This window comes from Somniosus microcephalus, unplaced genomic scaffold (assembly GCF_052327205.1).
Source record: "Somniosus microcephalus isolate GS21.2 unplaced genomic scaffold, FLI_Smic_1.0 unresolved_chr1, whole genome shotgun sequence".
NCBI classification, from domain to species: domain Eukaryota; kingdom Metazoa; phylum Chordata; class Chondrichthyes; order Squaliformes; family Somniosidae; genus Somniosus; species Somniosus microcephalus.
In genome coordinates, this window is record NW_028225179.1 from 153,458,183 (window position 1) to 153,484,545 (window position 26,363).

Below are 26,363 nucleotides of genomic sequence, written 5' to 3' on the forward strand. Positions count from 1 at the left end.
ACTGACCTCATCTCCTCTGGAGATCTTCCCTCCATGGCCGCCAATCTCATAGTCCCCCAACCCCGCACAGGCCGCTTCTACCTCCTTCCCAAGATCCACAAACAGGACTGCCCTGGTAGACCCATCGTTTCAGCCTGTTCTTGCCCCACGGAACTTATCTCTTCCTATCTCGACTCTATTTTTTCTCCCCTTGTCCAGTCTCTTCCCACCTACATTCGCGACTCTTCCGACGCCCTCCGGCACTTTAACAGTTTCCAGTTTCCTGGCCCCAACCGTCTCCTTTTCACTATGGACGTCCAATCCCTCTACACCTCCATCCCCCACCAGGACGGCCTTCGGGCGCTCTGTTTCTTCCTTGAACAGAGGCCCAACCAGTCCCCATCCACCACTACCCTCCTCTGCCTGGCTGAACTTGTTCTCACATTGAACAACTTCTCCTTTGACTCCACTCACTTCCTCCAAATTAAAGGTGTTGCTATGGGAACCTGGATGGGCCCTAGCTATGCCTGTCTGTTCATGGGACATGTGGAACATTCTTTGTTCCAGTCCTACTCAGGTCCCCTCCCTCACCTCTTTTTCCGGTACATCGATGACTGTATTGGTGTCATTTCCTGCTCTCGCCCTGAACTGGATAAGTTCATTCACTTTACTTCCAATTTCCACCCTGCCCTCACCTTCACATGGTCCATCTCCGACTCTTCCCTTCCCTTCCTCGACTTCTCCGTCTCCATTTCTGGCGATCGGCTTTCAACAAACATCCACTACAAGCCCACCGACTCCCACAGCTACCTGGACTACACTTCCTCCCACCCCGTCTCCTGTAAGGACTCTATTCCATTCTCCCAGTTTCTCCGTCTCCGCCGCGTCTGTTCTGATGATGCCACCTTCCATACTAGTGCTTCTGACATGTCTTCCTTTTTCCTCAACCGAGGATTCCCCTCTACCGTGGTTGACACGGCCCTTGACCGTGTCCGTTCTATTTCCCGCACTTCTGCTCTCACCCTGCCCCTCCCTCCCAGAACCACGATAGGGTTCCCCTTGTCCTCACCTTTCACCCCACCAGCCTCCACATTCAACGGATCATCCTCCGCCATTTCCGCCATCTCCAACGTGATCCCACCACCAAACACATCTTCCCCTCACCTCCCCTTTCAGCATTCCGAAGGGACCGCTCCCTCCGCGACACCCTGGTCCACTCCTCAATCACCCCCAACAGCCCTGCTCCTTCACCTGGCACCTTCCCGTGCAAGCGCAGGAGATGCAACACATGCCCTTTTACCTCCTCCCTTCCCACTGTCCAGGGCCCCAAACACCCCTTCCAGGTGAAACAGTGATTTACTTGTACTTCTTGCAATCTAGTATACTGTATTCGCTGCTCACGATGCGGTCTCCTCTACATTGGGGAGAACAAACGCAGATTGGGCGACCGCTTTGCGGAACACCTCCGTTCAGTCCGTACGGGTGACCCTGAGCTTCCGGTCGCCTGTCACTTCAATTCACCGCTTCACTCCCACTCTGATCTCTCTGTCCTCAGGCTATTGCATTGTTCCAATGAAGCTCAACGTAAGCTCGAGGAACAGCACCTCATCTTTCGATTGGGCACTTTGCACAATTTCAGATAATTATCCCTGCCCCCATTTTTCATGCAGTATGATTTTTGCCATTCCCATTTGCAACATTTTATCTTTCCTGCCTCTTACAAAAGTACAGGATGTTCTTTCTATTTCTTCCTCCCCTCCTAACCCCCCCCCCTGCCTCCCCTGTCTCTGCACCTGCTTAATATCTGTTACATCTCCAGCTTTTTCCAGTTCTGATGAAGGGTCCCAGACCTGAAACGTTAATTCTGTTTCTCTCTCCATGGATGCTGCCTGGCCTGCTGAGTATTTCCAGACTCTACAATCACTGTTAAAGGAGACCCTTCATATCCAGGCCCAGAGTCTACAATCACTGTTAAAGGAGACCCTTCATATCCAGGCCCAGACTCTACAATCACTGTTAAAGGAGACACTTCATAACCAAGCCCAGACTCTGCAATCACTGTTAAAGGAGACCCTTCATAACCAGGCCCAGAGTCTACAATCACTGTTAAAGGAGACACTTCATAAACTGGCTCAGAGTCTACAATCACTGTTAAAGGAGACCCTTCGTAACCAGGCCCAGATTCTGCAATCACTGTTAAAGGAGACACTTCATAACCAGGCCCAGAGTCTACAATCACTGTTAAAGGAGACCCTTCATAACCAGGCCCAGAATCTACAATCACTGTTAAAGGAGACCTTTAATAACCAGGCCCAGAGTCTACAATCACTGTTAAAGGAGACCCTTCATAACCAGGCCCAGAGTCTACAATCACTGTTAAAGGAGACACTTCATAACCAGGCTCAGATTCCACAATCACTGTTAAAGGAGACACTTCATAACCAGGCCCAGACTCTACAATCACTGTTAAAGGAGACCCTTCATAACCAGGCCCAGACTCTGCACTCACTGTTAAACGAGACCCTTCATAACCAGGTCCAGACTCTGCACTCACTGTTAAAGGAGACCCTTCATAACCAGGCCCAGACTCTGCACTCACTGTTAAAGGAGACCCTTCATAACCACACCCAGAATCTACAATCACTGTTAAAGGAGACCCTTCATAACCACACCCAGAATCTACAATCACTGTTAAAGGAGACCCTTCATAACCAGGCCCAGACTCTACAATCACTGTTAAACGTGACCCTTCATAACCAGGCCCAGACTCTACAATCACTGTTAAAGGAGACCCTTCATAACCAGGCCCAGAGTCTACAATCACTGTTAAAGGAGACCCTTCATAACCACACCCAGAATCTACAATCACTGTTAAAGGAGACCCTTCATAACCAGGCCCAGAGTCTACAATCACTGTTAAAGGAGACCCTTCATAACCAGGCCCAGACTGTACAATCACTCTTAAAGGAGACACTTCATAACCAGGCCCAGACTCTACAATTACTGGTAAAGGAGACACTTCATAACCAGGCCCAGACTCTACAATCACTGTTAAAGGAGACCCTTCATAACCAGGCCCAGAGTCTACAATCACTGTTAAAGGAGACACTTCATAACCAGGCCCAGAGTCTACAATCACTGTTAAAGGAGACCCTTCATAACCAGGCCCAGAGTCTACAATCACTGTTAAAGGAGACCCTTCATAACCAGGCCCAGACTCTACAATCACTGTTAAAGGAGACCCTTCATAACCAGGCCCAGAGTCTACAATCACTGTTAAAGGAGACCCTTCATAACCAGGCCCAGACTCTACAATCACTGTTAAAGGAGACCCTTCATAACCAGGCCCAGAGTCTACAATCACTGTTAAAGGAGACACTTCATAACCAGGCCCAGAGTCTACAATCACTGTTAAAGGAGACCCTTCATAACCAGGCCCAGACTCTTCAATCACTGTTAAAGGAGACCCTTCATAAACAGGCCCAGAGTCTACAATCACTGTTAAAGGAGACCCTTCATAACCAGGCCCAGACTCTACAATCACTGTTAAAGGAGACCCTTCATAACCAGGCCCAGACTCTGCACTCACTGTTAAAGGAGACCCTTCATAACCAGGCCCAGACTGTACAATCACTGTTAAAGGAGACCCTTCATAACCAGGCCCAGACTCTGCACTCACTGTTAAAGGAGACCCTTCATAACCACACCCAGAATCTACAATCACTGTTAAAGGAGACCCTTCATAACCACACCCAGAATCTACAATCACTGTTAAAGGAGACCCTTCATAACCAGGCCCAGACTCTACAATCACTGTTAAACGTGACCCTTCATAACCAGGCCCAGACTCTACAATCACTGTTAAAGGAGACCCTTCATAACCAGGCCCAGAGTCTACAATCACTGTTAAAGGAGACCCTTCATAACCACACCCAGAATCTACAATCACTGTTAAAGGAGACCCTTCATAACCACACCCAGAATCTACAATCACTGTTAAAGGAGACCCTTCATAACCAGGCCCAGACTCTACAATCACTGTTAAACGAGACCCTTCATAACCAGGCCCAGAGTCTACAATCACTGTTAAAGGAGACCCTTCATAACCACACCCAGAATCTACAATCACTGTTAAAGGAGACCCTTCATAACCAGGCCCAGAGTCTTCAACCACTGTTAAAGGAGACCCTTCATAACCACACCCAGAATCTACAATCACTGTTAAAGGAGACCCTTCATAACCAGGCCCAGACTGTACAATCACTCTTAAAGGAGACACTTCATAACCAGGCCCAGACTCTACAATTACTGGTAAAGGAGACACTTCATAAACAGGCCAGACTCTATAATCACTGTTAAAGGAGACCCTTCATAACCAGGCCCAGAGTCTACAATCACTGTTAAAGGAGACACTTCATAACCAGGCCCAGAGTCTACAATCACTGTTAAAGGAGACCCTTCATAACCAGGCCCAGAGTCTACAATCACTGTTAAAGGAGACCCTTCATAACCAGGCCCAGACTCTACAATCACTGTTAAAGGAGACCCTTCATAACCAGGCCCAGACTCTACAATCACTGTTAAAGGAGACCCTTCATAACCAGGCCCAGAGTCTACAATCACTGTTAAAGGAGACACTTCATAACCAGGCCCAGAGTCTACAATCACTGTTAAAGGAGACCCTTCATAACCAGGCCCAGACTCTACAATCACTGTTAAAGGAGACCCTTCATAACCAGGCCCAGACTCTACAATCACTGTTAAAGGAGACCCTTCATAAACAGGCCCAGACTCTACAATCACTGTTAAAGGAGACCCTTCATAAACAGGCCCAGACTCTACAATCACTGTTAAAGGAGACCCTTCATAACCAGGCCCAGACTCTACAATCACTGTTAAAGGAGACCCTTCATAAACAGGCCCAGAGTCTACAATCACTGTTAAAGGAGACCCTTCATAACCAGGCCCAGACTCTACAATCACTGTTAAAGGAGACCCTTCATAACCAGGCCCAGACTCTGCACTCACTGTTAAAGGAGACCCTTCATAACCAGGCCCAGACTGTACAATCACTGTTAAAGGAGACCCTTCATAACCAGGCCCAGACTCTACAATCACTGTTAAAGGAGACCCTTCATAACCAGGCCCAGACTCTACAATCACTGTTAAAGGAGACCCTTCATAACCAGGCCCAGACTCTACAATCACTGTTAAAGGAGACCCTTCATAACCAGGCCCAGACTCTGCACTCACTGTTAAAGGAGACCCTTCATAACCAGGCCCAGACTCTGCACTCACTGTTAAAGGAGACCCTTCATAACCAGGCCCAGACTGTACAATCACTGTTAAAGGAGACCCTTCATAACCAGGCCCAGACTCTACAATCACTGTTAAAGGAGACCCTTCATAACCAGGCCCAGACTGTACAATCACTGTTAAAGGAGACCCTTCATAACCAGGCCCAGACTGTACAACCATGAATAAGAAGAGTCCCTTCATGATAATTTCAGAAGACACTGGGTATACGAATGAATGAAACACTTTTCCCTTTTGATTCGGGGATTCTAAGGTTCTCTGAACAATTTATTTCAATATTTTCCTTTATTTTTTCTTGCAGTTCCTAACATAAGCAGGAATGTCCCCGGTAACACTGCTGCACTGCAGCTTACGCGTTTGCGTAGCGACACCGAGTACACATTCAAGATCTACAGCGTCAAGGGAGCGAGGAGGAGCTCGGCTACCAGCACCGCCTTTTCCACCGGTGAGTGATTCCGAGAGCACCGTGCGGGATGAGCAGGCTGCAGGATGGAGACTAGGCCCCCGTTCCACGTCTGACTTCAAAAAGTACCTCACGGGCCCGTGAAGCACTTTGGGACCTCCTGCGGTCGTGAGCGGCGCCATAGAAATGCACGTTCTTTTCCTTCTTTCTAACTGCCAACCTTTTCTCCCCCCAGACTCCGGCCTGCCCAGGGACCTCACGGTGCGTGACATCTCGTCGAGTGACGCCCTGGTTTTGTGGAAGGCCCCGGGAGCGCCAGTGGCTGGCTACCTCCTCCTCTACGGGACCGGAGGGGATGAGACTCAGGTAACTGGCCGCGATCAAGCAACTCGTCTGAAAAAGTGACATATTCCGTTCCAAGGAGCCAATGGGAAGGGCTTTCCTAATGATGTCATGTGGCCTTCCGGAATAGTGACATCATGAACGGGGGAATCCCCCTGCCGGCAGTTCACTGCATGTCTGCCCCATCACCAGGACCGCCTACTTCCACCCCCGTAACATCACCCAACTCTCCGCCCCACCTCAGCTCATCTGCTGCTGAAACCCTCATCCATGCCTTTGTTACCTCTAGACTTGACTATTCCAATGCTCTCCTGGTCGGTGTCCCATCTTCCACCACCCATAAACATGAGTGTTATAAATCTCATCATTCATCAAGAAACTACTCATGAAATAATGCTGGATGGCCAGCTGGTGGTGCCGTCCAAGGAGTATAAATACTCGGGCGTGGGCCCAGCTTTCCAGGGACATTTTGTAAGACAAGGAACTAGTGAAGTACAACTAGACATAGAAACAGGAGCAGGAGTAGGCCATTCGGCCCTTCGAGCCTGCTCCGCCATTCAATGCGATCATGGCTGATCATCCAATTTCAGTACCCAGTCCCTGCTTTCTCCCCATACCCCTTGATCCCTTTAGCCTTAAGAAATATATCCAACTCCTTCTTGAATATATTTACTGAATTGGCTTCTACTGCCTTCTGTGGTAGAGAATGCAACAGGTTCACCACTCTCTGGATGAAGAAATTCCTCCTCATTTCTGTCCTAAATGGCCTACCCCTTATCCTTAGACTGTGACCCCTGGTTCTGGACTCCCCGACAATCGGGAACATCATTCCTGCATCTAGTCTGTCCAGTCCTGTCAGAATTTTATAAGTTTCAATGAGATCCCCTCTCATTCTTCTAAACTCCAGCGAGTATAAGCCCAATCGACCCAATCTCTCCTCATACGTAATTCCTGCCATCCCAGGTATCAGCCTGGTGAATCGTCGCTGAACTCCTTCCATGGCAAGAACATCCTTCCTCAGATAAGGCGACCAAAACTGCACACAATACTCAAGGTGTGGTCTCACCAAGGCCCTGTACAACTGCAGCAAGACATCCTTGTTCCTGTCCTCGAACCCTCTCGCTACGAAGGCCAACATACCATTTGCCTTCTTAACCGCCTGCTGCACCTGCATGCTTACCTTCAGCGACTGGTGCACAAGGACACCCAGGTCTCGTTGCACTTCTCCTTCTCCCAATCTATTGCCATTCAGATAATAATCTGCCTTCCTGTTTTTGCCACCAAAGTGGATAACCTCACATTTATATTGTTATATTGCATCTGCCATGCTTTTGCCCAATCACCCAACCTGTCCAAATCATCCTGGAGTTTCTCAGCATCCTCCTCACAGCACACACGCCCACTCAGCTTTGTGTCGTCTGCAAATTTGGAGATATTACATCTAGTTCCCTTGTCTAGATCATTAATATATATTGTGAATAGCTGGGGTCCAAGGACCAATCCCTGTGGTACCCCACTAGTCACTTCCTGCCACTCGAAAAAGACCCGTTTATTCCAACTCTTTGCTTTCTGTCTGCCAACCAGTTCTCTATCCAAGTCAATACCTTGCCCCCAATTCCATGTGCCTTAACTTTACACGCTAATCTCTTATGCGGGACCTTACTCTTATGCGGGACCTTATCGAAAGCCTTCTGAAAGTCCAAATACACGACATCCACTGGTTCTCCCTTATCTATTTTACCAGTTACATCCTCAAAAAATTCCAGTAGATTAGTCAAGCACGATTTACCTTTTAAATCCATGTTGACTTGTCCAATCCCGTCACTGTTTTCCAAGTGCTCTGCTATTACATCTTTTATAATGGACTCTAGCATTTTCCCCACCACCGATGTCAGGCTTACCGGTCTGTAATTCCCCGTTTTCTCTCTACCACCTATTTTGAATAGTGGGGTAACATTAGCTACCTTCCAATCCATGGGTACTGTTCCAGATTCCATCGAATGTTGGAAGATGATCAGCGATGCATCTACTATTTCTAGGGCCACTTCCTTAAGTACCCTAGGATGTAGATTATCAGGCCCTGGGGATTTATCCGCCTTCAATCCCATCAATTTCCATAACACCATTTCCCTACAAATACTGATTTCTTTCAGTTCCTCCCTTTCATCAGACCCTATGTTCCCCAACATCTCTGTGAGGTTATTTGTGTCCTCCTTTGTGAAGACAGAACCAAAATATGTATTTAATTGGTCTGCCATTTCTTTGTTCCCCATTATAAATTCCCCTGATTCTGACTGCAAGGGACCCACGCTTGACTTCACCAATCTTTTTCTCTTTACATATCTATAGACCTCCATGTTCTGAAACAAGTTGATTCAGTGCGTAGTGAGTTTTATTACGTCAATTTAATCAACTTGTTTCAGATCATGGAGGTCTAGATGTACTTCACTAGTTCCTTGTCTTACAAAATGTCCCAGGCAAGCTGGGCCCACGCCCAAGTATTTATACTCCTTGGACGGCGCCACCAGCTGGCCGTCCAGCGTTATTTCATGAGTAGTTTCTTGATGAATGATGAGATTTATAACAATGAGCTCATCCAAAGCTCTGCTGCCCGTGTCCTAACGCGCCCATCACTCCTGTACTCGCTGACCTGCACTGGCTCCCTGTCCAACAACGCCTCAGTTTTAAACTTCTCAGCCTTGTTTTCAAATCCCTCCATGGCCTCGCCCCCCCCCCTCCCTATCTCTGTGACCTCCTCCAGCCCTACAACCCTCCAAGATCATAGAATCATAGAATGGTTACAACACAGAAGGAGGCCATTCGGCCCGTAGAGCCTGTGCCTGAGATCTCGGCGCTCCTCCAATTCTGGCCTCTTGCGCATCCCCGATTTTCATCGCTCCACCATTGGCGGCCATGCCTTCAGCTGCCTGGGCCCTGAATTCCCTCCCGAAACCTCTCCACCTCTCTACCTCCCTCTCCTCCTTTAAGCTCCTTAAAACCTACCTCTTTGACCAAGCTTTTGGTCACCTGACCTAATATCTCCTTATGTGGCTTGGTGTTAAATTTTGTTTTATTTATGCTTCTGTGAAGCGCCTTGGGACGTTTTATTACATTAAAGGCGCTATATAAATGCAAGGTGGTCTTGTTGAGTGAACATACCAAATACAAAATTGATGGGCACTAAAAGACCACATGGCTCCACTGTCGTGATGCCTGGAGCATCAGGACTAGACACTTTCCACCCCCAACCATCCTAGCTCGTGGTTTGGAAGATTAAGGGGTGATCTGATTCAGGTGTTTAAGATGATTAAAGGATTTAATCGGGTAGATAGAGAGAGACTATTCCCTCTGGTGGGGGGAGTCCAGAACAAAGGGGCATAACCTTAAAATTAGAGCTAGGCAGTTCAGGGGTGATGTCATGAAGCACTTCTTCACACAAAGGGTAGTGGAAACAATTATTAAAGTGCGTGTCTCGACTTTTCCACATGAAACCCGGGGACGTGATTCCAAAAACCGTGGGCCTTTCCCCTCACCGGTTACTGACTCTGCCGCTCGACCTTCCCTCCACAGCGAGCGACGTTGGACGCCATGGCAACGAGTCACAGATTGCTCCATCTGCTCCCCGGCACCAGGTACACGGTCAGGCTGCACGCCATGCGGGACGGTGAGAGAGCGGCCGCCATTACTGCGCACTTCACCACAGGTACGTGTTTGGGCTTGAACGTTCCTGGAACACCACCCCCCCCAACAACCAACCCCTCCCCCACCCACCCCCTGCGACATCAACAGCAGCAAGCTCGGGGTGGGGGGAGGGAGTGGAGGGGGGGAGGGGAGGGGGAGAAGAGAGTGGAGGAGGGTTGGGGGAGGGGCGGGGAGAGGGACTGGATGGGTGGGGGGAGGTGGTGGAGAGGGGCGAGAGGGGGCGAAGGGTGGGGAGAGGGGGTGGAGGGAGGAGGTGGAGGGTAGGGAGAGGTGGAGGGCGGGGGAGGGGGTGGAGGGTGGGGAGTGGTGGTGGGAGGGGGTGGAGGGTGGGGAGATGGGAGGGGAGGGGTGGGGAGAGGGGGTGGAGGGGTGTGGGGGGAGGGGTGGGGAGAGGGGGTGGAGGGGTGTGGGGAGAGGGGGTGGAGGGGTGTGGGGGGAGGGGTGGGGAGAGGGGGTGGAGGGGTGTGGGGGAGGGGTGGAGGGGTGGGGAGAGGGATGTGGAGGGGTGGCTAGAGGGATGTGCAGGGGTGGGGAGAGGGGAAAGGGTGGGGAGAGGGGGGGAGAGGGGGAAGGGTGGAGGGAGAGGGTGGGGAGAGGGGGAGGGTGGAGGGAGAGGGGAGGAGAGGGGGAAGGGTGGGGAGAGGGAGGAGAGGGGGAGAAGGGTGGGGGGGATAGGGGGAAGGGTGGGGAGAGGGGGGAGGGGGGGGAGAGTGGGGAGGGGGGAGAGGGGGGAGGGGGAAGGGGGGGAGAAAGGGGGGAGAGTGGGAAGGGGGGGAGAGGGGGGAGGGGGAAGGGGGGGAGAAAGGGGGGAGAGTGGGAAGGGTGGGGAGAGGGGGGAGGGTGTGGAGGGGGGAGAGGGGGAAGGGTGTGTGGAGGGGGGAGAGGGGGAAGGGTGGGGAGAGGGGGGAGGGTGGGAAGGGTGGGGAGAGGGTGGGAAGGGTGGGGAGAGGGGGAAGGGTGGGGAGAGGGGGGGAGAGTGGGGAGGGGGGAGAGGGGGGAGGGGGAAGGGGGGGAGAAAGGGGGGAGAGTGGGAAGGGGGGGGGAGGGGGAAGGGGGGGAGAAAGGGGGGAGAGTGGGAAGGGTGGGGAGAGGGGGGAGGGTGTGGAGGGGGGAGAGGGGGAAGGGTGTGTGGAGGGGGGAGAGGGGGAAGGGTGGGGAGAGGGGGGAGGGTGGGAAGGGTGGGGAGAGGGTGGGAAGGGTGGGGAGAGGGGGAAGGGTGGGGAGAGGGGAAGGGTGGGGAGAGGGGGGGAGAGTGGGGAGGGGGTAGAGGGGGGGAGGGGAAGGGGGGAGAGTGGGGAGGGTGAGGAGAGGGGGAAGGGAGGGGGGAGGGTGGGGAGGGGGGAGAGGGGGAAGGGTGGGGAGAGGGGGAAGGGTGGGGAGAGGGGGGGAGAGTGGGGAGGGTGGGGAGAGGGGGGGAGAGTGGGGGGGGAGGGTGGGGAGAGTGGGGAGAGGGGGCAGGGTGGGGAGAGGGGGGGAGAGGGGGGCAGTGGGGAGAGGGTGGGGGGAGGGGGGAGAGTGGAGAGGGGGGAGTGGGGGAAGGGTGGGGAGAGGGGGAGGGTGGGGAGTGTGGATGGTGGGGAGAGTGGGGAGGGTGGGGAGAGGGGGGGAGAGTGGGGAGGGGGGAGAGTGGGGAAGGGGGGGAGGGTGGGGAGGGGTGGGGAGAGGGGGGAAGGGTGGGGAGAGGGGGGAGAGGGGGAAGGGTGGGGAGAGGGGTGGGGAGGGTGGGGAGAGGGGTGGGGAGAGGGGGGGAGAGGGGGAAGGGTGGGGTGAGGGGGAAGGGTGGTGTATTGATTTCTTTGTGGGTTCAATGACGAGACATTTATGAAAGAGAATGAGTTTTAATCTAAAGTCTGTTCAACTCTTATACAGCTTTTACAGGAGACACGATGCTGTGATGCATCTAGAATGAAACCGAAACTAAACTAACTGCCTTGCTTCTCTCGGTCACATGCCCTCTGCTGGTCAGGCACAAGCAATCAATACATGCAATCATGTTATTAAGGCATCATAATCGAACAGGCAAATAACATCACTATTTGCTGATATCATTACATCTCCTTTTCTTAAAACAAAAGTATTTTACTTTTAACTAACAACATGTTTTCTTTGTATTAATCTGCATTTTAACTGTAACACTTAATGAACTTACATTATCATTATCATGATCAAGGTTTTTTAACCTTGCTTTGTGTGTTCACATGAAATATGTCAATACACTAGAACTTGAAGAAAGAATAAGATAACATTACTTCCTTCTATAACAATAGTCCTTAAATTTGCTCAATGAGTCTCTCAGGAGGCTTCACGTGTCTTGAGGATTTCCTGATTGATTGTCCTTGAATCTGAGTTGTTGCCTCAGATGATTTGTTCTCAGCTGTGTGATCAGGTTGTTCAACAGTATCAGTCTCTTGACCTGCTGTGGCTGGTCCCATGAGAAGATCTCGACGATTTCTTCTCAGAACAGCACCCTCATCGGTCTGAATGGTGTATGATCTTGGTTGAACTTCCCTTCTGAGTCCATGTGTTTGTTTTGTCTTTGAACCTTACTTGGTCACCAGTGTGGAGTTCAGGTAGGTTTTGTGTTCCTCTGTCATAGTAGTACTTTTGCTTTTCTTTCTGTTGTTCTTTGAACTTCCTCACTTTCTCCCCCTCTTTTGTTTTCAGGAGGTTCTCCGGGATGGGTAGGTTTGACCTTAGCCGACGTCCCATCAGGAGTTGGGCTGGTGACATACCACACTCGAGTGGCATTGTGCGGTATACAAGCATGCTCTGGTAGAAGTCAGTTCCACTGTCTTTTGCCTTGTACATCAGTCTTTTCACTGTGTTTGCGGGCTCTCCTGGGTCAACAGCTCTGGACAACGTGTCTGCTGTATACATCAGCTTACCTGGTGTGTACGCAACATTCAGTTCATCATAGACTGTCTCTCCTTCGCTTTCCACAACGAGGACTCTCTTTACCAGGTTCAGTCTCTCACAGGCTTTTAAACCTAGTATGGCTTGCACATCCTTTGGCACCACGATTAATGCTAGCGTGTGCTCTCTGTCCTTGTGTGTTACTTTGACAATGCATCTTCCTTTCACTGGTATATCAGTACCTGAGTATCCTGTCACTTTCACTTTGATTCCATGTATCTTTGGTCTGGGTCTAATTTTCTTAAAATCAGTCTCTGATATCACATTAACTTGTGCTCCAGTATCCAATTTAAATGGAATGTGTATGTCATTCACTTTTAGTGTCAACATCCAGTCTCTTTCTTCTTTTTTGTTTTCAGACACAACATCTACATAGAACTCCTCTATGTCGCTTTCATCTACTGCATGGACCTTGCTTTGTTGCATTTGGTTCTTACAGCAACGGGCATAATGGTTGTTCTTGTTGCAACTATTGCATGTTTTACCATATGCTGGACACTTTCTTGGTGGATGCTGTGTACCGCATCGACTACATGACTTTCGATTGTCCCTTTCATTTTCGTTTGCTGGCCACGCCTCTTTTTTCACATTGGCGCTCTTTTTGTTAAACGGTTTGTGTCCGTTCTTACTCACTGCATCCACGTTGCAGCTACTGTCACTGAACAGCTCCTTTGCCTGCAACTTCACAGTCTCTGTAGCCCTACACAGTGCTGTGGCTTTTCCCAGGTCTAGATCTTGCTCTCTTAGCAGTCTTTCCCTTAGACCATTATCTGGAATACCACACACCAGTCTGTCTTTTATCAGCGAGTCTGTCAGTCCCCCAAATTCACACGATTTGCTTCTGTTTCTCAGTTCAGTCACATACTGATCAATAGTCTCACCCGTTTTCTGTACACATGTGAAAAATCTGTGCCTCTCAAACGTCACGTTACGTTTAGGTATGCAGTAGGCCTCAAACTGTTCCATTATTTTATCTAGCTTCATTTTGTCTCCATTAACAGCGAATGTGAAGTTATTATACACCTCCAGCGCTTCATCACCCACGACATGTAAGAACAGTGACGATTTCCTTTTATTAATTTTCTCGTCAGCTCCGATTGCTGATAAATACAACCCCACACGTTGTTTGAACCTTCTCCAATTTTCAGCCACATTACCTGTCAACTGAAGCGTCGCCGGTGGGAGTAAACCTTCCATTTTTCACTTCGTTAGCTATTCTCTAATGGTAAGTAACGATGTTCTCTTTTGGCTTGCTAATCTGTGGAGAGCTGATTTAACTTTTGATTTCTTCTCTTCATCTCTTTCAATCACTTCTGACACCATGTATTGATTTCTTTGTGGGTTCAATGACGAGACATTTATGAAAGAGAATGTTTTTTAATCTAAAGTCTGTTCAACTCTTTTATACAGCTTTTCATGAGACACCCTGCTAGTGATGCATCTAGAACGAAACCGAAACTAAACTAACTGCCTTGCTTCTCTCGGTCACATGCCCTCTGCTGGTCAGGCACAAGCAATCAATACATGCAATCATGCTATTAAGGCATCATAATCGAACAGGCAAATAACATCACTATTTGCTGATATCATTACAGGTGGGGAGAGGGGGGGAGAGTGGGGAGAGGGGGAGAGAGTGGGGAGAGGGAGGAGAGGGGGAAGGGTGGGGAGAGGGGGAAGGGTGGGCAGGGGGGGAGAGTGGGGAGGGTGGGGAGAGGGTGGGGAGAGTGGGGAGGGTGGGGAGAGGGGTGGGGAGAGCGGGGAGGGTGGGGAGAGGGTGGGAGAGGGGGAAGGGTGGGGTGAGGGGGAAGGGTGGGGAGAGGAGGGGAGGGGGAAGGGTGGGGAGGGTGGGGAGAGGGGTGGGGAGAGTGGGGAGGGTGGGGAGAGGGGGGTTGAGGGGGAAGGGTGGGGAGAGGGGGAAGGGGGGGTGGGGAGAGGGGGGAGGGTGGGGAGAGGGGGTGGAGAGGAGGATGGGGAGCGTGTGCGCTCTCTGGGATTGTGTACACTGTGATCATCTCTCTCTCTGATTCTTCGCCCAGTGGGTGCCCGCAGCATCCCATTCCCCAGGGACTGCGGGGAGGAGCGCAGCAACGGAAGGACTGAGTCCAGCATCGTCACGCTCTACCTAAACGGGAACAAGGACAAGCCGGTCAAAGCTTACTGCGACATGACCACTGATGGCGGAGGCTGGCTCGTAAGTATGAAGTTCGCAGGGTTCGGGTCACAAATTAAAATTAGTCTCCAGGACAGTGCTGTGAGCGGCTCCCGGGAGAAAGATTATAGGGGATTTTCTTTTTAAATGGCGTGTGTTTTTTTTTGTTTCTTTGAAAGTTTCCGTTTACTAGTTATGAAAATTATTGGAGATGGGGGAAGAAAGGCTGTTTGATTGGGAGGGGCAGTTGGAGGCTGCTGGTCATGTGATGAAAACTCCCAGGAATACGGCCAACTAGAGTTGGTGACCCTATGCCAAGGGTCAGGGGTCGGGGGTTGTGGTCAGACCCAGACCGAGGTTGACCTGAGTGGTTAGAGGCCCACCTGCTCGGATCCTGGGATGGGGCTGAAGTGCCATCAATAACTCAAAGACAAGGAGTTTAAAGGATTCAACTGAAGGCTTTTAATCACTAAGAACATTGCAGGTCTTTCCACATCGGGTTCGTCTGATAGAATGACTCATACAGCTCTTGAGACCTTTATATGACAAAAGACAGGGGCGTAGCCAATACACACAATAGGAAAAAGGGGGCGGTACACACAATACAAAGCAGGTAAAACACAGGGGCTGATGAAGGCATATATTTCATCACATTCACCCCTTCTACAGATTTAGTCTGTCCGGGGGGTGTGATAGTCCTTCCTGAACGTCGCAACAGTACCTCGGGTTCCGACCGGGAGTCCGTGGTGCCCTCCTGGGCATACCCATGTGTTGGGGGTGTTGCAGGTACTTCTGGGGGTGGTGAGCCTGGGGATGGTGGAGGTTCTTCTGGGGGTGGTGGTGATGGGTCGTCGTCGCTTCCTGCCGAGGCGAGGTCCTTTATGGACATGGTGTCCTCACGCCCGTCGGCGTGCTTGACGTACGCGTACTGTGGGTTTGCGTGGAGTAGGTGTACTGCCTCCACGAGGGGATCCGTTTTGTGGCCCCTCACATACTTCCGTAATAGGACTGTCCCTGGGGTGGAGAGCCACGAGGGTAGGGACACTCCTGAGGTTGATTTGCGGGGAAAAACAAACATCTTCTCGTGAGGAGTGGCGTTAGTAGCAGTACACAGTAGCGACCTTATCGAGTGGAGTACGTCTGGGAGGACCTCTTGCCAGCGGGAGGTGGGGAGGCCTTTAGACCTTAGTGCTAAGGTGACCGCCTTCCACACTGTCGCGTTCTCCCTCTCCACTTGCCCATTACCCCGGGGGTTATAACTAGTGGTCCGACTCGTGGCTATCCCCTTCGACAGCAGGTATTGGCGCAATTCGTCGCTCATGAACGACGCCCCCCTGTCAGTGTGGATGTAGTTAGGCATGCCAAACGTGCAAAACAGGTTGCTGAGGCACTTGATGACCGTGGCACTGGTCATGTCTGGGCAGGGGTAGGCGAATGGGAAGCGGGAGTACTCGTCCACAATGTTGAGAAAGTACGCATTGCGGTCGGTGGAGGGGAGTGGTCCCTTGAAATCTAAGCTCAGGCGCTCGAATGGCCGTGTAGCTTTGATCAGGTGGGCTCGGTCGGGCCTGAAAAAACAGGGCTTGCATTCCGCGCAGGTGCGGCAGTCCCTGGTCATCGACCGGACCTCCTTGATGGAATAGGGGAGGTTACGGGATTTTATAAAGTGAAATAGCCGGGTGACCCCCGGGTGGCAGAGGCCATTGTGGAGGCCCTGTAGCCTGTCCCCCTGGATGCTGGCACACATCCCTCGTGATAGGGTGTCGGGGGATTCGTTGAGGGCCCCTGGCTTATATATTATGTCATACTCAAACGTGGAGAGTTCGATCCGCCACCTGAGAATTTTGTCGTTCTTGATCTTCCCCCTCTGTTTGTTGTTAAACATGAAGGCTACCGACCGCTGGTCGGTAAGCAGGGTGAAGCGTTTGCCGGCTAGGTAGTGCCTCCAGTGCCGCACTGCCTCCACTATGGCCTGGGCCTCCTTCTCTACCGAGGAGTGCCTGATCTCGGGCCCTTGGAGGGTTCTTGAGAAAAAGGCTACGGGCCGCCCATCCTGGTTGAGGGTGGCTGCTAAAGCGAAGTCGGACGCATCGCTTTCGACCTGGAAAGGGATGTTTTCGTCCACTGCCTGCAGCGCGGCCTTCTCAATGTCGTGTTTAATGCTGTTGAAGGCGGCGTGGGCCTCGGCCGTGAGCGGGAAGGACGTTGATTTCAGGAGGGGACGGGCCTTGTCGGAATAATTGGGGACCCATTGGGCGTAATAGGAGAAGAACCCCAGGCACCTTTTCAGGGCCTTGGGAGTGTTTGGTAGGGGTAGCTCCCGTAGGGGGCGCAATCGGCCGGGGTCCAGACCGATTTCCCCGTTTTCCACCACGCAGCCCAGGATACAGAGGCGCGTGGTGCTAAAGACACACTTATCCTCGTTGTAGGTAAGATTGAGTCTGAGGGCGGTTTTCAGAAATCTCGCGAGGTTCGAGTCGTGGTCTTGCTGGTCGTGGCCGCAGATGGTGACGTTGTCTAGGTATGGGTAGGTGGCTGTTAACTGGTTCTCATCGACCATGCGGTCCATCTCCCGCTGGAAGACCGAGACCCCATTCGTTACCCCAAAGGGGACTCTGAGGAAGTGGTAGAGGCGTCTGTTCGCCTCGAAGGCGGTGTATGGACGGTCCTCCGGCCTAATGGGGAGCTGGTGGTATGCCGATTTTAGGTCGATGGTGGAAAACACCCGGTATTGCGCAATTTGGTTAACCATATCCGCTATGCGGGGCAGAGGGTAGGCGTCTAGCTGGGTGTATAGATTAACCGTCTGGCTATAATCTATCACCGTCCGCTTCTTTTCGCTACCCTTAACTACTACTACCTGGGCGCGCCACGGGCTGGTACTGCATTCGATGATACCCTCCCGCTTGAGTCTTTCTACTTCCGACGCAATGAACCGTCTGTCCTCCCAGCTGTACCGCCTACTCTTGGTCGCTATGGGTCGACAGTTGGGTGCGAGGTTGGCGAACAGAGAGGGCGGCTTGACCTTCAGGGTAGCCAGACCGCACACTGTGAGGGGCGGCTGGGACCCACCGTAGGTAAGCGTGATACTTTGGTGGTGGCACTGGAAGTCCAGACCCAAGATCACGCTCACACAGAGATCTGGCATTATCAATAGTTTAAAATCTCTGTAATCAGTGCCTTTTACCGACAACATAACCGCGCAGAAACCTGTAATTTTTGAGGTATGAGTCTTATCAGCCATGGCGATTTTGCCCTGTGTGGGGACTATCGTTAGTGAAAGTCGTTTTACCAGGCTAGGATGAATAAAGCTTTCGGTGCTCCCGCAGTCAATCAAGCATTTAACCTTGTTCCCGTTTACCTCTATGTCCATCATCGATCTAGACAACGGATGCGGCCTGGATTGATCCACTGTGATCGAGGCCACCAGTGGGTCCTGGAGGTCCGTGTAGTCGGGGCAAGATGGTGGACTCCATGAGGGTGGACAAGATGGCGTCCAAGATGGCCGCCCCCACGGCGCGCACGCGGCGGTGGTGGAGTTGGAGGCGGGGTTCCCTCTGCAGACTTTGCTGAAATGTCCTTTCTTCCCGCATTTAAAACAGGTGGTGCCCTTCACTGGGCACAGATGCCTGGAGTGTTTGTCCTGGCCGCAGAAGTAGCATTTCGGGCCCCGATGCATCGCGGCAGTAGTGGGGCTCCTGGGTGGGGGCTGGGGCTCCGATGGTGCTGGGCTGGCCTGAGACCTGGGAGGTGAAGATGGCTTCCAAGATGGCGGCCCCCACGGCGCGCATGAGGCGGAGTGGGCCGTGTGGCCTGAGGAACAGGATTCAGAGTTCCTCTGGGCCATATCCAGCGATCGCGCTATGCCCATAGCCTGTTTTAAGTCCAGTCCCTCCTTTTCAAACAGTTTCTGCCGAATGTAATTTGAACTGAGGCCCGCAATAAAGGAGTCTTGGATCAGCTCCTCCGTGTACACGATGGCAGACACGGCCTTACAGTTACAGTCTCTGCCCAGTACTTTTAGGCTTAGCATGAAGTCCTCTAGTGGCTCACCATGCCGCTGCGTGCGAGTAGTCAGAAGATGCCTGGCGTACACCTCGTTTATTGGCCGCACGTAGTGGGCCTTCAGAATGGTGCAGGCATCCCCGTAGCTGGTGGCATCTTGGATGAGAGGGGAGACCCGATGGCTCACCCAGTTTCGCAGGATTCCCAGTTTCACGTCTCCGGTGGCAGTTGCGGCTGCTATGGCGGTGGATGAGTTTGCGATAAAAAATTCGAAGCATTGGAACCAGTGTCTGATGTGCCTCAATTATTCCGAGACTCGAAGTTAGCAGAACAAAAGTAAGGCTTTTATTAACTTAGAACATAACACGTAAACTAGAGAGATGTCTTCCTTCAGGAGGCTGATGCCCGACTGACTTAGGTTACAAAGGAGCCAGGTATGGGCGGAGCCCTGCACACAACCAATTCCAGCACATTCCAATACATAATACATGAGGACTGGGGGAAGGGAAAAGACACAGAAAGCAGGCAGTTACAAGACACAGAAAACAGGCAGTGATGAATGGAATATATTTCATCACAGTGTCCGAACTGTGTGGCTGCGTCTGAGGCATGGGGGTCCAGATCCAAGCGCTCTGGTTTCAGGAGTCGATCCATCTTGGTGTTTTAGTGATTAAAATTGAAGTGCCATCAATAACACAAAGACAAGGAGTTTAAAGGATTCAACTGAAGGCTTTTAATCACTAAGAACATTGCAGGTCTTTCCACATCGGGTTCGTCTGATAGAATGACTCATACAGCTCTTGAGACCTTTATATGACAAAAGACAGGGGCGTAGCCAATACACACAATAGGAAAAAGGGGGCGGTACACACAATACAAAGCAGGTAAAACACAGGGGCTGATGAAGGCATATATTTCATCACAGGGGCAACTCTCAGTTAACAGGCCTTGGATCCAAAAACTGGCCTTTCAAAGGGCCTAAACTTTGCTCCCATTCCGAAGAGGTTTTAATTTCCTTTCCCTCCTTTCTTATTTCCTTCATTCTTTCCCTCTTTTGTTCCTCTTCCTTCCACTGTTCCCTTTGCCCTGATTTATTTATTTACTTATTCTGTTCACTTCGTAATGGAAAGGGGAGGTGGCAGAGACTCAAATTCAGAGCCGGGGGCGCGGGGTCAGGGATTGGGGGCGCAGGGTAAGAGTTGGGACGTGGGGTCAGGGTTGGCATGTGGGGTCAGAGTTTAAACATGGGGTCAGAGCCGGGGGCGTGGGGTCAGGGATTGGGGGCGCGGAGTAAGAGTTGGGACGTGGGGTCAGGGTTGGCGTGTGGGGTCAGAATTTAAACATGGGGTCAGAGCCGGGGGCGCGGGGTCAGGGATTGGGGGCGCGGGGTAAGAGTTGGGACGTGGGGTCAGGGTTGGCATATGGGGTCAGAGTTTAAACATGGGGTCAGAGCCGGGGGCGTGGGGTCAGGGATTGGGGGCGCGGAGTAAGAGTTGGGACGTGGGGTCAGGGTTGGCATGTGGGGTCAGAATTTAAACATGGGGTCAGAGCCGGGGGCGCGGGGTCAGGGATTGGGGGCGCGGGGTAAGAGTTGGGATGTGGGGTCAGGGCTGGCATGTGGGGTCAGAGTTTAAACATAGGGTCAGAGCTGGGGGCACGGGGTCAGAGAACGACCACCGGACGTCTCAAAGCGCTTTACAGCCAATGAAGTACTTTTTGGCGTGGAGCCACTGTTGTAATGTGGGAAACGTGGCAGCCAATTTGCGCACAGCAAGCTCCCACAAACAGCAATGTGATAATGACCAGATCATCTGTTTTTGTTATGTTGGTTGAGGGATAAATATTGGCCAGGACACCTCCCCTGCCGAGACACGGGGTCAGAGTTTAAACATGGGGTCAGTGCCAGGACAGTAAAGTTTAAAGGCACTCTACTGCTTCCAGTCCCAGCACATTAAAGGTTAATCTCACTGGCTGTCATTATTCCCCATCTCGCAATCACACGTCGGGCTCGGGACATCCCCTCAGCTTGTCCTTCCAGCACCGCAGAGGCAGGAGATCAGTGTCGGGGAGTGATGGTCGTTTTCCCCTTTCCCTCCTGCAGGTTTTCCAGAGGAGAATGAACGGCAAGACCAACTTCATGAGGGGCTGGAAGGCTTATGTGGCTGGGTTCGGGGAGCTTGCTGAGGAACACTGGCTGGGTAAGTGTGCACTGCCTCAGTGGGAGTTTGTAACACCGCCCCTGGTCACTACAGGGCTCCAGCTGAGGCCTACTGGAGAAGGAGGCCATTCACCACACTGCAAACACCTTCAATCCTTACCATACTTTAAATCTTAGAGCTCGGAATAGCAGGAGGTGAGGCCGATGGCGGCTTTCTTAACTTCTTAGTAAGTGTCCCAGGGCCTCGCAGTCATGGGCGCAAAGTGTTCATACATCTCTCTGTAATATATTAAAAATGTTACATCTGCACGCACAACTAGTTGTATTCTTAGTTTTTCTGTCCACATTTATGGTACCTGCCTCTAAACCTGACACGATACAGTTACATCCTCCCACCAGTGGGGGCACTGCAGCACCTTCCGAGGCAGGTGGGTGTAATTACAGCGTGACGTGTTTACATAGACAATTCCCATTGTAAATATAGACATAGGATTTTATAATGGAAATCGAAAATATCAGGACAGAATGTGTTGCTTTGAAATGGCGAGTGAGTTATATCTGTTTCTGCGTACAGTTCTGATCACCACATTACAGGAAGGATGTGATTGTACTAGAGAGGGGACAGAGGAGATTTACGAGGATGTTGCCTGGGCTGGGGAATTTTAGCTATGAGGAAAGATTGGATAGGCTGGGGTTGTTTTCTTTGGAACAGAGGAAGCTGAAGAGAGACTTGATTGAGCTGTATAAAATTATGAGGGGCCTAGATAGAGTGGATAGGAAGGACCTATTTCCCTCAGCAGAGGGGTCAAAAACCAGGGGGCACAGATTTAAAGTAATTGGTGGAAGGTTTAGAGGGGACCTGAGGGGAAATTTCTTCACCCAGAGGGTTGTGGGGGTCTGGAACTCGCTGCCTGAAAGGGTGGTAGAGGCAGGAACCGTAATCACATTTAAAAAGTACTTGGATATGCACCTGAAGTGCCGTAACCTACAGGGCTACGGACCAAGTGCTGGGAAGTGGGATTAGGCTGGAGAGCTCTTTGTCGGTCGGCATGGACACGATGGGCCAAATGGCCTCCTTCGGTGCGGTAAATTTCTATGATTCTATGATCTGCACACCCATGCCCAATTATCCCCTATCCTCCAATCCCACCTCACCTGAAGTCTAGACAACGCCACAGGAGACTGGCCAGTCTTCAGTAGATTTTTGGGGCTGGATTTCCTCTGGTCTAGGTAAGGGATCTCAGGATTGCAGAAGCCAATATTTTTTCTATTTTAGACCCCAGTGTCCATATCAAATCAATCCCAGTCATCTAGAGTGAAGCTCCAATGAGACTGGCCTTCCAATGTGCCTCAGTCCCAATCTCGCCAGAGCTCTCCCTACTGTACCAGTGCGATCATTTCCCACCCAGCCCCAGAGGGTGAAAGGTCAGTGTCTGACCCACTGCACCACCCAGTCCCAGAGGGTGAAAGGACAGTGTCTGACCCACTTCACCACCCAGTCCCAGAGGGGGAAAGGACAGTGTCTGACCCACCGCACCACCCAGTCCCAGAGGGGGAAAGGACAGTGTCTGACCCACTGCACCACCCAGTCCCAGAGGGTGAAAGGACAGTGTCTGACCCACTGCACCACCCAGTCCCAGAGGGGGAAAGGACAGTGTCTGACCCGTTGCACCACCCAGTCCCAGAGGGTGAAAGGACAGTGTCTGACCTACTGCACCACCCAGTCCCAGAGAGGGAAAGGACAGTGTCTGACCCACTGCACCACCCAGTCCCAGAGAGGGAAAGGACAGTGTCTGACCCACTGCACCACCCAGTCCCAGAGAGGGAAAGGACAGTGTCTGACCCACTGCACCACCCAGTCCCAGAGGGGGAAAGGACAGTGTCTGACCCACCGCACCACCCAGTCCCAGAGGGGGAAAGGACAGTGTCTGACCCACTGCACCACCCAGTCCCAGAGGGGGAAAGGACAGGGTCTGACCCACTGCAACACCCAGTCCCAGAGGGGGAAAGGACAGTGTCTGCCAGTCCCAGAGAGGGAAAGGACAGTGTCTGACCCGTTGCACCACCCAGTCCCAGGGGGGGAAAGGACAGTGTCTGACTTACTGTCCCACCCAGTCCCGGGGGGGAAAGGACAGTGTCTGACACACTGCACCACCCAGTTAACAAAGGCCTTTAGAAGGGAGTGAGATGGGTGGGGAGAGACGGATGGAGGGGTGGGGAGGGGAGGACGGGTGGGGATAGGGGGGTGGGGAGACGGGGTTAGAGGGGTGGGGAGAGGGGATGGACCGATCGGGAGGGAGTGCTGGAGAGAGCGGGTGGACGGGTGGGGGAGGGAGGGGTGGAGAGGGGGGGAGGGTTAGCGAAGGGAGATGGGTGTGTGGGGAGAGGGGTTGTAGGGTGGCAGAGGGGTTGACTAAGGAGGAGAGGGGGATGGAGGGAGGGGTGGAGAGAGGGGGAGTGACGGGGAGAGGGGGTGGGGAGGGAGGGGTGGAGAGAGGGGTAGCGGACGGAGGTGGGTGTGTGGGGAGAGGGCTCGTAGGGTGGCGGAGAGGTGGAGAGAGGGGGATGGAGGAAGGGGTGGAGAGAGGGGGAGGGGTAGCGGAGGGAGGTAGGTGGGTGGGGAGAGGGGTTGTAGTGTGGCGGAGGGGGTGACTGAAGGAGGAGAGGTGGATGGAGGGGTGGGGAGAGGGGGATGGAGGGAGGGGTGTGGAGAGGCGGAGGGGTAGCAGAGGGAGGTAGGTGGCTGGGGAGAGGGGTTGTAGGGTGGCGGAGGAGGAGACGTGGAGAGAGGGGGATGGAGGGTGGAGGTGTGGGGAGAGGGGGGGTGTAGAGAGGGGGAGGTGGAGCGGAGGGAGGTAGGTGGGTGGGGAGAGGGATTGTAGTGTGGCGGGGGCTGCTGAAGGAGGACTGGGTGGAAGGGTAGGGAGGGAGCAGAGGTGGGTGGGAAGTGACTAGTCCTTATGCTCTGGCCATGGTGAGTGTGGGGTGGTATTGTATTGCCTGTTTTCCTGCCTGTTTCCCTGCCTGTTGTTTGTGTGAGTTGGGCAGGGTTTGAATCAGCCCCGTGAGCCTCTCGTTCATGCTGTGCTCCTTCCACACTTTAGGCCTGGAGAACCTTCACCAGATGACATCGCAGGGGCGCTACGAGCTGCGCGTGGACCTGCGGAACGGCGACGAGCTTGCTTACGCCACATACGATAACTTTGCCCTGGAGAGCGCGGCCCAGAAATACAGGCTGAGTCTGGGAAAATATGCTGGGACAGCGGGTGAGTGAGACACCGGGACAGGGGAAAGCACTCCCAGCTCATTCCGCGGCCTTGTACACCCGTCGGCCCTCCTTCCTGTTTCGTACCTCACCCTGTCGATCTGTGCCAGGGCGAGTCAAGAAGACTGCCCCTGTCTGGGTCTCGGTCAGAACCAAAATCAGGTCAACAGGGCACTAGGAGGGGTCGCAAGAGCTGCCTGAACTTTGACTCTGTATTCACTTGAGTTCTCACCGTGTGTTATACCCACAAAAATCTAGGCCGCCATTCCCAGTTCAGGACTGAGGGAGTGCTGCACTGTCGGAGGTGCCGTCTTTCGGATGAGACGTTAAACCACCTGCTCTCTCAGGTGGACGTAAAAGATCCCACGGCCACTATTTCAAAGAAGAGCAGGGGAGTTCGCCCCGGCGTCCTGGCCAATACTTACTCCTCAATCAACATCATTAAAACAGATTCTGGTCATTATCACATTGCTGTTTGTGGGAGCTTGCTGTGCACAAATTGGCTGCAGCGTTTCCTGCATTACAACAGGGACTGAGCTTCAAAAGTTCTTCCTTGGTTGTAAAGCGCTTTAGGCTGTCTGGTGGGCGTGAAAGGCGCGATAGAAATGCAAGACTGCCTTTCTATTATATCATTAATTATACCCCTCCATCATTTTAAGACATTCAGTTCTACCACACTCTGTACAAACCCTTCCCTCACTTTGTGTTTTTTTATATTCAGTCATGGGATGTGGATGTCGTTGGCAAGGCCAGCATTTATTGCCCATCCCCAATTGCCCTTGAGAACTTGCTGGGCCATTTCAGAGGGCAGTTAAGAGTCAACCACATTGCTGTGGGTCTGGAGTCACATATAGGCCAGACCGGGTAAGGGTGGCAGATTTCCTTTCCTAAAGGACATTAGTGAACCAGATGGGTTTTTACAACAATCTGGTAGTTTCATGGGTCACCATTACTGATACTAGCTTTTTATTTAAGATTTATTTAATTAACGGAATTTAAATGCCCCAGCTGGTGGGATTTGAATTTCTGTCCACAGATCATTAGTCCAGGCCTCTGGATTACGAGACCAGTAACATGACCACTATGCTACTGTACCCCATAACCATTGCCTCAGTGACGTTACCAGTGTGACATTGTTTCGTTTCGTGTGACATTCCCCGCGGTGATGTTCCCCATGTGACGTTCCCTGCGGTGACGTTCCCCATGTGACATTGCCCGCGGTGACATTCCCCGTGTGACGTTCCCCGTGTGACGTGCCCCACAGTGACGATCCCCGTGTGACTTGCCCTGCGGTGACTGCTCTGTAACTGAACCATATCCTTTCCACAGGGAACTCGCTGTCCTATCACCAAGGCAGCAACTTCACCACCGTGGACGCAGATAACGACAACGCTCTGACAAACTGCGCCATGTCGTACCGAGGCGGCTGGTGGTACAACAACTGTCATCGCGTCAATCTCAACGGAGAGTACGGAAATAACAGAGACCACCAGGTACTGGTCATTGACTCACTCTCTCTCACCCACACACTCACTCACTCACACTCTCTCTCTCTTCCACTCACTCACTCACACTCACTCACACTCACTCACTCTCACTCACACTCACTCACTCACTCACACGCACTCACACTCACTCACACTCTCTCTCTCTCTCTCACTCTCACTCACTCTCACTCACTCACTCTCACTCACTCTCACTCACACTCTCTCTCACTCTCACTCACTCTCACTCACACTCTCTTCACTCACACTCTCACTCTCTCACTCCTCACTCTCACTCACACTCTCTTTCACTCACACACACACTCACTCAGTCTCACTCTCTCACTCTCTCACTCACTCATTCACTCTCTCACTCCTCACTCTCACTCATTCACTCTCTCACTCCTCACTCTCACTAATTCACTCTCTCACTCTCTCACTCCTCACTCTCTCATTCACTCTCTCACTCTCTCACTCCTCACTCTCACTCACACTCTCTTTCACTCACACACACACTCACTCACTCACTCTCACTCACTCTCTCACTCTCTCACTCTCTCACTCACTCATTCACTCTCTCACTCTCTCTCACTCACTCATTCACTCTCTCACTCTCTCACTCCTCACTCTCACTCATTCACTCTCTC

General features: G+C 52.0%; 1 protein-coding gene across 1 annotated transcript in view; it reads left to right on the forward strand.

The window, feature by feature from the left end:
* LOC147096268 (tenascin-X-like) overlaps positions 1-26,363 on the forward strand; it is a 442,953-nt gene that overhangs the window by 408,326 nt on the left and 8,264 nt on the right. Inside the window, 7 exon segments of the mRNA XM_085975125.1 lie at positions 5,597-5,740; positions 5,934-6,064; positions 9,611-9,743; positions 14,692-14,846; positions 20,911-21,007; positions 24,072-24,233; positions 25,562-25,725. Of these exon segments, the coding sequence (XP_085831251.1) occupies positions 5,597-5,740; positions 5,934-6,064; positions 9,611-9,743; positions 14,692-14,846; positions 20,911-21,007; positions 24,072-24,233; positions 25,562-25,725 (986 nt within the window).